The sequence below is a fragment of the Gadus chalcogrammus genome, chromosome 9, assembly GCF_026213295.1.
Source record: "Gadus chalcogrammus isolate NIFS_2021 chromosome 9, NIFS_Gcha_1.0, whole genome shotgun sequence".
In the NCBI taxonomy this organism is placed as follows: Eukaryota; Metazoa; Chordata; class Actinopteri; order Gadiformes; family Gadidae; genus Gadus; species Gadus chalcogrammus.
Window position 1 is genome coordinate 22,889,451 of NC_079420.1, and position 11,288 is coordinate 22,900,738.

An 11,288-nucleotide genomic window follows, 5' to 3' on the forward strand; every position below is an offset into this window, starting at 1 on the left:
TCATTTAGCTGAAACTGTAAATTTAAGATACATTGTCTTGATGGACATATACATTTTTTACTGATCCAACTCTATTTGTCACAAATTACCTGTGAGTGACATGCAGCGAAGACCTCACTGTTGATGATGCTGCAGTGCTTCAGGGCCCAAGCCTGCCTGTGGGAGTACAACTGGCATGGCCTCTTTATAGCGTCTACGTCGGGGCAAGTAGGAGACACTTTCCAGCTATTTCCAAACTGAACAGCTTCCGCCACCACCTCATGATTTCTGGTGGTGAAATCGTTCTTCACACTGCCATCATAATTCCCACAAAGACCACATAGTTGTCCCTGGAAGGCAATATGACAAAATGTAAATATCGAAAGCAAAGGCTAAAATATAGGAGGTTATTGGAGGTTAAATCGGCAATATCTCTAGCCAACCTGTATGACGCGTAACCGTACACCAAAGTGTATTTGCATTCAGCGTTTATTTATCATCTAAATGATCCAATGCAACAGCAACAACAGCAACAAATGGCCAGTTTGTTCATGTACCTTATAGGAGGGGTTGAGCTTGATCATCAACGTGGTCTTCTTGTTCCAGATGAGAATGAGACCATTCTTGGCCTCGATCACCAGGTAGATCCCAATGCTGTGGACCTGATACGGTATTTCTGCTTCATGGCTCTGTTTTATAACTTTAATCTTTTCATCAGACAGCAAGATCTCAGTGTTCTGCAAAAACAACAACAACAACAACAACAACAACCAGAATAGATCATTTAAGTTCATATACAGCCCCAGATGTTATCTTATTGGATTCTCTCACGGTGGACAACGTGGACGCCTCATACCCCAAGGTAGAGTTTGATGGCCATGGAGCAGGTGCTGTCGATGCTTGCACACGGTATGTTCTCCGTGACCACCCGGAACGTCCCGTTGCTCATTTCACCATGACAGTAATCCTGCGTGGAGAACGTAGAAGACATTCACAGGTTTAATCAACTTTCTCTGCTTCTCATCCATTTGACGATGGCTCAATGGTTTGTTGGTGGTTTGAGCGCTATCACTGAGGAGGAAGCATGCACGCCGTACCTGCGCGAAGGTGTATCCACAGTCACCGTTGAAGGAGAATTTCTTCTCGTCAAAGCTGATGTAATGTCCATCGCCGTAGATGGTACAGATTCCGTCACACTCATGAGTCGTGCATTCCCATTTTCTCGCTCTGCACTCACTGTGATGTGGACGAAGGAACAAGCCGACATTTTATTAAGGTCCAACGTTGACATTGTGTAATTTAGCAGGTGGTTTGAGGTTGAGGACATCACAGTACATTTACATTTAGGGCATTTAGCAGGCTCTTTTATCCAAAGCGACTTACAATAGGTACATTTGTCATAAAAAGTTAAACAATATATCACTGTCATAACAGTAAAGATGTTCATAGAACCAAGTGCAAATACTAACTATTGCTAGGCTAACCCATTCCCCGTATACAGCAGTGATAGCAGCTACTGCAGATGCTACACAATTAAGTACTATGAATAAGTACAACGTACATTAAGTGCGTACAATAAGTGCGTACATTAATTGCCATGACGTACAACATACAATGGTGGGTGGAAGGGACTGAATGGCTATGCAGAGTCTAGGTGAACTCTGAACAGGTGAGTTTTGAGGCTTTTGTCTTTTTGCCACACAAGAATGTTTCTCAATAGCAGCTAATAGTAGCTAAAATAAATAATAGTAGTTCAAATAACACAATGTATAGTATTGTGGATCACAAAAGAGAAAGTTATATATTCTTTATATAAGTAGTTAAAACAGTTGTAGTAGGATTCTAAATCTGTCTATATGGAGTCAGAGCAGGACATTGCGTTATGCTGTCTTTATACGTATTATATAAGTATTTAAAACAGTTGTAATAGCACTCTAACAGTGTCTATAGAGAGTCAGAGCAGGGCCCCGTTTCCCGATAACAATGGATCCACGCTCGTACGATCATTCTCACGATGGATCTTGCGATCCATCGTAAAATTCTTTGGAGCGTTTCCCGAAACTCCTCTTAACATGAACGCGCGTTCACTGCACTCACGACTGCACTGAAATGGGCTCCGTAGGAGGGGGAGACGCAGGAATGTCGCAGGAAAATGGGGTTAAAAAGCGTTAAAATATCTCCCCATCAGTCCAATCAGTCCTAATCCTGAATGCAGTGTGCGTACATTTTTTTATTTTTTCTTTTCCCCCCTGAAATAATTCCATATTAACAAAAATCAAAAATAGCTTGTGTGACAACTACATTTATCTTAATGTGCTGATTTCTGAAACGTGCTTTGCGCAGCAAAGGGAGCCGACTTTATCTGATTCCGCATAAGGTTTCATTGATTGGCGCGCACTCTCTAGTCTAGAATATTTGTAGACATTAAAAATGCAACGTTCCAGAATTCAAACACAGAGGCTAGGCATTGACCCACGGCTGCTGACCCTGTCAGGAGATCTTGGTCTAGAACCTGCCCATGTTGTTGGGCAGGATGAAGTAGGCTATAGGTCTTTTTACACTGCCAAGCCGGTTCGGTTTCCTGTGTAAAACCGAGGGGGTCAAATCCCCCGTTCGTCACGGCGCAGGCTTTCTTGGTTCACTGGAGAAGGCGGGGCTGCGCACAGAGTCTCTGACCTCTTTAGAATAATTTGTATTATTGCATACTCCCGAATGTTTTAATTTTTTTATGAATGAAGACACCCGCATGCAATAATGAGTTCCCATCTGAGTGTACACTACAAACACGATAACTATGGTCAGGGAAGTTCGTTACTGTCTAAACAGGGTCCAATAAATAGTGAACTTCATCACAGCCTCACCAAAGCGTCTACAGTGCTTAATGCAAACAATCGCAACAATAAACGCCGGCAGAAATTCTCCGACACCTGCTGGTCTCAGCATGATGCATGTCTACAGTAGGCATGTCTTCTGTCATTGATCAATTTTAACCACGATGGTTGAATTAAAATCAGAGGGAGGCAGCAAGTGCAGCTTGAAAGCGACCTCCCACACAAGAGCAATGGAATCATTTGATTTTCTCATATGCCTTGTGACGTGGCGTTTGATCGGTACATTTCGGCTGCGCATGTATTTTTGGAATTTTAAATTGCTGCAATAAATTATGTTGTTGTTGACTTCTAACATGTCTTTATCTTTGCTGTTGAAATATAACAGTAGTCTATGAGTAAAATATCAGCGGTAACCACTGTTTTTGGTTGCGAAATTGCACCAACTGGGCATTCGGTGGGATGTGTCTTAATAAAATGCATCCAATACACGGAATGTCCACTGGTGACGCCACTGAGGCTATAGTAGGCTAACGATGCTCTTAGCATCCTACGAGTACCCCTGGAGTCCTCGTTAGCTACGAGCGTTTTCACGACGTTCGTTACCAACGATGCTTTCGGGAAACGGTGTGAAAACTGTACGATGCTCGTACAACGCACTTCACGATCCACTTAGGCTAACGATGCTTTCGGGAAACGGGGCCCAGGACAATACATTATGCTTCTCACCAGGTATTGCAGTCCACCTTGACCGTCTGTCCCGGGGTGTAGGAGACACTGTTGTACAAACAGGGACAGAGGTCCTCCTTGACACAGCCTCCTGCACCGTCGGTCAGTGAGCCTTCAGGACACATGCAGCCCGAGACGCAGCGATCACTGATCTGTTGAAAACATCAAATCATGTTGATTTAAAAAAACTATCTGGAAGAGTACAGTTTTGTTGATTCTGGCGACATCTCTGGCAACAAGCGGTACTTCATTGCAGGTTGTCGTCGCCACCGACAACCTAAAATTCATAATACTTCAAATGCAGGCTTTCATCAGCGGGCTGTAGGCTCCATCCCCATTGGGTTCACTCGTTCGACGATAGATGGTGACTAAACAGACATTTCTTACATTCAATCTTCGAGGTCACCACTTTAACATGGGTACCGTGGGTATTATATGAGTCTCCCAAATTAGACATCAGATTAATAATCGGAAATCTGGATGAGAAATCTGGGGATAATGAGATCAAAACTCGTCTTTGAATGATTCAATGAAACCCGTGTAGATTGGCCGCAGCAAAATGACACGTGTTAAAAACCCTCATCTACTCGCAGGCAGAAGACAAAGTCTCTCTTCGGTAGAATATCTCCATAACAAACAGGAAACAACACTCCCTCCCTCTACGTGTTGGTCCCAGCCCAGTCTCTGTGCGCCCTCAGCAGCTCTGCTATAACACATGGATCCACTTACACATTCAGAGTCCTCAGCCCTGCAACTCTTTTGGCATTCAGACCCCCTGGCGCCTTGCTGGAGCCCCGAGCAGTTGAAAAACACCATGGGAGCCGTACATGCTGAGGGGCCATAGAAAGTTTATGGAGGATCGGATCATACCTGACACATTGCCTGTAGCCGACTCTGATTGGCTGTTGATGTATGACAAAACGCAGTGATGTTAGTTTCCTTGTGTACTCACACGTTGCCTTGCCAACACAATGTTGCACTCCGTCCTTACAGGTGCTGGAACCAGATCAGCACAGAAAGGAAGCAAGGTCAGATACAAGGTCAAGGTCAAAGGTCAATGTGTGTTGTTCCCCTCTCTAGGCGGATAAAAAGCAGGATTATTAGTTTGTCGTCAAACTGGAAGTGCTCTCTCACCAGGCGGTTCCCTGTTTCCAGTGTGTCTGTCCGGGGCGGATCACCACGTCCCCCTCGTAGCAGCAGCACTGCGAGGCGGGCACACAGCGGCCCTCCTCGTTCAGGTAGGTCCCCGGAGCACAGCCGCATCCGTCCATCGGGCTGAAGGCCACCTGGCAGGACGCATGGGGCTGGCTGAGGCCGAGGCAGGACGGCTGGCAGCCGGTCAGGCGGTAGGAGTAGACCAAACCCTCGGGGCAGCTGCTGGAGTATTTTGCTGTTGAAAAGAGACATGTATATGATTTGAAATGCAGGTTGTTTTATCGTTCATAGGTGATGTCACGGGCCGGACATGAGATATGGCTGAACCCTGATTTCTGATTAGTTTTGGTAATTTTTCTTTCTATCAAACTCTAATTTGACTGGCCCCTTGGAACCAAATCTCTCCAAACTGCCCCCTCAGATCCCTCTTACGTGTTCCCCTTTAAATGTTTCTTTGCTTGGATCGGGGGGTTCTCTTTTAGAGAGAGACTGTAACTGTAGAGACTGTAACTGTGATGAGGGCTACAAAAAAACATGTGACTCGAGGTGGGGTTGCTGGGGCTTACTGCAGGTGGTGTTCCGCCACCCCTTCAGGGACACGCCCACGGCCCTACACGCGTGCACATAGGAGGAGAGTGCGGCGCACATGCAGTCCTCGCTCCTCTCACAGAGACACGTGTCGTGCAGGCAAGCCTGGGGAGGAGCAGTTCACAAAATGATGTCAGTTATATGATTATTGTTTGTTTGTATTATGTACTATGTATTATGACTTCATTTTGGCGTATGTCTATAATTATGTCTTACAACTTCGTAAACCGATGGGTCAATCTCTGAATGACACGGAGCGAAAATACCGTTGGCGTCGGACAACAAGGCACACCAGTAATTGGAGTATCTCTCTATAGAAAAAAGGAACACAACATGAGTTTAACAACGTTAGAATGACTCAAAGCGGAGGCGAAGAGTTTCACCCCGGCGCTTGGGAGTACAGGTGAGGTGGTCTACCTTTGGGAGTACAGGTGAGGTGGTCTACCTTTGTCTACACTCAGACTGCAGGGGTTGCTGATTCGGTTGGTGACATCAGGGCAGCTGGGCTGGGCTCTCCACGTGTTGGCGTACGTCGCAGCCGTTCCCGCAATCATCCCGTTGGTTGTCTTGAAGTCGTCTGCTTCCACGTCGTTAAAGTCTCCACATAAGCCTGGATCGTAAAATAAAAGGCATGGTTTTATCATGTATATACATTTACAAATATTCTTTCAACTCCTGGTTGGAAAAAAGGAAAAAACACATAGAGGCAGTGATATTCAAAGTACGTACCTCGTAGCTGTCCTTTATAGGAAACATCCACTTTGATGTAGAGTTGCATTGTTGGAACTATCTGTATCTCGAGCTGGAGTCCGTCGACCGCATGGACAACAACGAAGAAGGTTGATGGCCTGAAGACTGTTATGTTATCTGAAATACACACAGTCAAATGGTGGTTTGTGTATTTGTATTTCTGTCTGTATTGTTTTGAGGGGGACTCGATGCTACTCACCAATGTTGAGGGGTAACTCGTGGGCCAGGTGGTTATAAAATACCTTTCCAGTAGATTCGATCTTAATCTTCTGTCATTTTAAACATGAAAATAATTAAACGGTTAATCATTTACCCTTTTAAGTTTAAGTTTATAACATTGGTCAAAAAGGTAGGAGAGAAAGCACATTTAATAAAATGCATTCCGTCTTAGTGGAATAGCTAAACTAAGCTGAATAAAACCCATTTATCTAATAAAGATGTGTGCAAATGTTTTTTTCCGATAATTAATTAAAAAGTGATTATAGTGATTTAAACGGTGTAGAAGACAAACATAACTCACCCTCTTTGCTCCGTAAAGCAGTGTGACGGCCATCAGGCTCTCTGTGTCCGTTTGACTCAATTTGGCAATGTCCCCTAGAACTATATAACTGCCATTTATATCCTAAAAACAAGTAGGCCTATATCAATAATATTACAATATAATATTAGACAATATAAATGACATTCTATAATATTACATTTCAGATAATTAAATGTATCTATAAAAGATCATCTATACTTTGGGTATCTTATAATTGAACACCCAGTGACAATTCAAAATGGCCTCCTCGCAGTGGCGTAAATATCGACGGTGCTGCACCGGTTGCCCAGACACCGTCAGGGGCCCATGGTGGAAGAAAAAAAAAGGACCTCCTACCTAGGCGATCGCCTAGGACGGCAAATGGGTCGGGGGCGCCCTCTGGCGACGCCCTTAATTAAGTAATTAAATTATACGAAACAAGCAAAATGAAATTACACATGTTCCCAAATTGAACGGACAAGGGAGGGGGCGGGGGATTCATTGTTAGGGCGCAGTGAAACCCTCACTGCAGTAAGCAGGACAACGCGACAACCCCCCCCCCCCCCAATCCTTAGGGCCTCTGCTTGCCTCACCTTGGAGAGTACAAAGGTGCATTCTCCATGGAAGGTATAGCTTTTGTCATCGTAGGTGGTGATGTGGGATCCTCCCAGGAAGGAGCAGGTGGCTGGACACTCGTGCTCCTGACAGCTCCACTTGCCCAGGGTACAGGTACTACAGAGAAATTAAGTTACTTCCTCTACCTGAGCCCCAGTTGAGCCCTCTGCAGTCAGCCATCCATCAGTCACTGTACGAGATACGCATTGGAATACATCGATAGCAGAGTAGCAAATGAAACCATTTTGAAAAGGACTTTTAGTGCCCGCATGTAATATGTTTCTGGGCATTTGGATAATTTCCTCATTTCCTGTACAATTGCATCAAATGCTACAAAATACCTAAATTATCTATGTTGCATGACGGACCAAAATTGAATGACTCCGATGAACTAAAAGTCCTGCTCTGCAAATGCAAAATAAAATACACAAGTTAACTCTTCATTTTATTGGGGCAATTAACCCCCCCCCCACCCCATTATCATTTCAATTATCTTTTTTTAGGGGCGAAATGCCCAGAGTCCCAGCTAATTTCTGACCCTGATGGATAAGTACAGGCAAGGGAACCAACCATGTGCGACATGGTCCGGAGAAGGACTCCCCGGGCCCGTAGGCCTTCCCGTTGTGTTGGCAGTAGCACAGCTGCAGAGCCACACATCCACTCTGAGTGACGTCGTCAAACACCATTCCTTGATTAGAAATATAATAAACATCACTTCACATAATGCTGTTGATCCGTTTTTTCCAGGGCGAATGAAAAACATGCTTTGGTGTGGATGTGGATGTGGTGAGGTTCAGGTTAAGGTTAGCATGGGGGAAGGGGGAGCGGTCATGTTTGGGTTGAGATTCAGGGATTGGGGCTAGGGTTGAGGTTGAATGCTTTACGGTGTGAAAGCTCTTTGTGACTGGAGGAGCTCACCGGCTGGGCAGAAGCAGCCACTCTCACAGTGCTCCTCACACGGCTGGCTGCTCTCGGGCTGGGCGCAGGTGGCCCTGCAGGTGTTGCCACATTCCATGTACTCCAGGTTGAAGGGGCATTCATTGGCTGTTGATCCGAGTCAAGAGCAAAAGGGGAGAAAAATCAGAGGAATAGAAGACACTTCTATTAAGGGTTGCAGATTGAAGGTGGAGATTTGTCGGTTCTTACCGCAGAGTTCGGCGGTCTTCCAGGGCAGGGGCGTCCCCCCAGCATGGGCGCACTGGCGGGAGAACTCCGCCATGGTGGGACACAGGCAGGTGCTTCCGTTGCCACAGTGACAGAGGTCCTTCTCACAGGCCTCCACGAAGGCGTCCATGTTGAGGAGGTCCTGGCAGCTGAGGAAGGCGGGCTCTGACAGGAGCTCCATGCACCGGTTGGTCTGCGGGGCAAGGCGTAACGTCGGATTGAGACGGAGAGTTAACAGCGGTTCAGGGAGGTGTGGGAACCACTGATGGCTCTTGGGCTGGGGGGTGGCCCCCCTCTCTGTCCCCCTTATATGTGGAGTCTTAAATATTAATTATTTGTAAGTAATATTGAACCTAATTTCTTAATAGTTACAAAAATTAAAAGAATGCAAACACAAATATGCGAGATTCAGGGTTCTCAACCAAGCTCTGGGTGGCTGTATGAAAGACTTTCCAAACAAGCCTCAAAGCACAAAGTATAGTCATCATTTCAATGCTCTTGGCTTGAGGGTGTGCCCTATCCCTGCGGTTTCTTGTGTACTTTATTCTAACCTGTCAAAACAAATGAATACATTTTTGTAGTGAACCTCGTTCACTACAAAAATGACCCTGGGCTTTCTTCTAGAGCTGCCACTGGTGAGACCAGTTCTGGCTGTGTCACACACCTGATCGGCACAGGCGGTGGGCTCCTGGTGGGATTCCATGCAGGTTTCGGTGGGAGCGTCGACCTTCCAGGAAGTCCCATAGTTGAGGGTGCCCTTCACCACACCTGTGTGCAGAGCAAGTATTGAATTGAGATTGTGAATGTACAACGATGAGGAAGTGCATGGTGTATTTAAACAGCTCAGCTACCGTGACTGATGAACTCGTTGTAGAGCTGGACGCCGTTGTAGTCGCCGCACAGGCCGCACGTTTGATTCATGTATTTTTCATCCATTTCAACCTGAGAAGAATTTTGTAGTGAAATGTCATTTTTTTCTTTCATTCTTAATAATCAAGCATAATCAGACAATTATAAATTGTTTTCTTTAATGCTTATTACTACATACATGTAATGCATGGGTAGTCTCATTCACACAAATTATTTCAAACTCAGTCCACATCGCACATTTTCCATCCAGTAGAAGCTCTATCTTCTTGACTCTAGCAATAATATCATGAGTCAAAAGCAGCCATCCTGACAGTAAAGCGCTTACCCAGAGAGTGTCGTTTTCGTTCCACATGACAACCAGACCCAGCTTAGCTTCGATGCGGACGTAGGAGCCCTTCCTCTGGATGGAGAGGCCGTACTGGCTGAAGGGGATTGTGATCCTGGGGGAGAACATTAAGATATGAGCCCCTCTGAGGGGTCAGGACTCAACAGGGATAACATAGAATCATCTGACCTTCAGACAGGGGGAGCGACAGAAAGAGAGAGAGAGAGAGGGCGAGAGAGGGAGGGAGAGAGGAAGAGAGGGAGAGGGGGGGGAAGGGAAGGAGAAAGGGAGAGAGACCAATAGACCCTTGCATAGAAGAAGTCCATTTGTGGTTTACGAACCTAAATTACAAAAATGGGAATGAACGTTCTCCCAATCATAAGGAATTCTCGGCATTCCTTACAGAATAGCCGCTTAACCTATCAAAGGGTGAGAGAGAGAGCGAGAGAGAGAGAGCGAGAGAGAGAGAGAGAGTGACAGACAGAGAGACAGACAGACAGACAGACAGACAGACAGACAGACAGACAGACAGACAGACAGACAGACAGACAGACAGACAGACAGACAGACAGACAGACAGACAGACAGACAGACAGAGAGAGACATATATATATATATATATAGAGAGAGAGAGACACACACACATAGAAACACACACACATGGCGACATAAGAGAGAGGCCGAGGACCTAGGGAACATCTAGAGAGAGAGCGAGGGAGGACAAGAGAATCAGAGAGAGAGAGAGACTTTCCAACTGTAAGACATCAGAGGAAAAGGTCCACAGCCTCACTGTTTGTCATCGACGGTGAGGGTGGTGTTGGCCAGCTCCACCAGGACCCCGTCCAGCCTCATCATGACCCTCTTGATGGAGGCCACCCCGTCCACCTGCTGCCGCGAGAGCTGAATGTTGAAGTCCTCGTAGTCACTCCTGCAATGGGACGTTAGGACGTAGTTGCAAGCGAAGGGAAACTGGAAGAAATCTCCGTCGAAGGTCTTGAAGTGGTGGTTGCCCCATGTGCTGCAGAACTGGCCGTTATGCAACGGACTCACATCTGGTGGTGGTGAAAGACGACAGTTGTTTTAGTCCAAGTCACACTCACCGCCATGTAATGTCATGTCATGCATTATTGTTCAATGATATGCTAAAAAATATAAAATAAATACCTGTTATGTTCTGCATTAGTGAGCTGGTCTCAATAATTACTTTGGGAAAAAAAAGAGAATGATATTTTTACTTGTGTGTTCACATTAAATATAAAATTAAATTAATAATTCTGTGTTCTTAAAAAGCCCCACTATCAATTGTGAAACAAATGGACAGTGGACATAGCCGCTGTTTAAAAAATGTAGAACATTTAAAATATGTATTTTTCTCCATTCAGAGTTGAGTAAATGCTAACACACTGCTGTCCCAGTCCACCTCTGTGTATACCAACCAGATCGTGATGTCAGTGGTCCGAAGCAGAAGAAGAGCCATACGGTGGCCCACCCAAGAGGCATTCTGCTTTTCCTCATCCTCTAAAAGCGTCTAACAACGTCTGAAGAATATGCCACTATCGGGCTGCATATTCTTTATATACATGAGGGCATTATAATCATAGTCTGTTTATAGTTGAGGTGCGGTAAGTGCTTCCATTATGGGTGTCAACCCTTGTTGTCTTTGTCTATGTAAGCCGATAAGTGTAGCGCTAATATGGGCATGACACATCCACTGTTATGTTTGCTGTGAGAGTGTGATATTACAAGCAGCCAGGGCTTAAACTTC

The 11,288-nt window shown here is 45.4% G+C and overlaps 1 protein-coding gene across 1 annotated transcript in view; it reads right to left on the reverse strand.

Annotated features, from left to right (window-relative positions):
* LOC130389780 (mucin-5B-like) overlaps positions 1-11,069 on the reverse strand; it is a 30,449-nt gene extending 19,380 nt beyond the window's left edge. Inside the window, exons 1-24 of the mRNA XM_056599717.1 lie at positions 10,960-11,069; positions 10,688-10,726; positions 10,314-10,575; positions 9,524-9,638; positions 9,180-9,270; positions 8,993-9,096; positions 8,311-8,521; positions 8,083-8,208; positions 7,735-7,852; positions 7,143-7,281; positions 6,550-6,651; positions 6,229-6,298; positions 6,009-6,146; positions 5,725-5,889; positions 5,496-5,590; positions 5,258-5,384; positions 4,671-4,926; positions 4,489-4,532; positions 4,266-4,366; positions 3,537-3,688; positions 1,077-1,215; positions 836-946; positions 537-716; positions 90-329 (exon numbers count right to left, since the gene is read on the reverse strand). Coding sequence (XP_056455692.1) covers positions 90-329; positions 537-716; positions 836-946; positions 1,077-1,215; positions 3,537-3,688; positions 4,266-4,366; positions 4,489-4,532; positions 4,671-4,926; positions 5,258-5,384; positions 5,496-5,590; positions 5,725-5,889; positions 6,009-6,146; positions 6,229-6,298; positions 6,550-6,651; positions 7,143-7,281; positions 7,735-7,852; positions 8,083-8,208; positions 8,311-8,521; positions 8,993-9,096; positions 9,180-9,270; positions 9,524-9,638; positions 10,314-10,575; positions 10,688-10,726; positions 10,960-11,038 — 3,204 coding nt within the window. The 5' untranslated portion in view covers positions 11,039-11,069. The remainder of the gene's footprint in view (positions 1-89; positions 330-536; positions 717-835; positions 947-1,076; positions 1,216-3,536; positions 3,689-4,265; positions 4,367-4,488; positions 4,533-4,670; positions 4,927-5,257; positions 5,385-5,495; positions 5,591-5,724; positions 5,890-6,008; positions 6,147-6,228; positions 6,299-6,549; positions 6,652-7,142; positions 7,282-7,734; positions 7,853-8,082; positions 8,209-8,310; positions 8,522-8,992; positions 9,097-9,179; positions 9,271-9,523; positions 9,639-10,313; positions 10,576-10,687; positions 10,727-10,959) is intronic.
* Between the last annotated feature and the right edge of the window lie 219 nt (positions 11,070-11,288).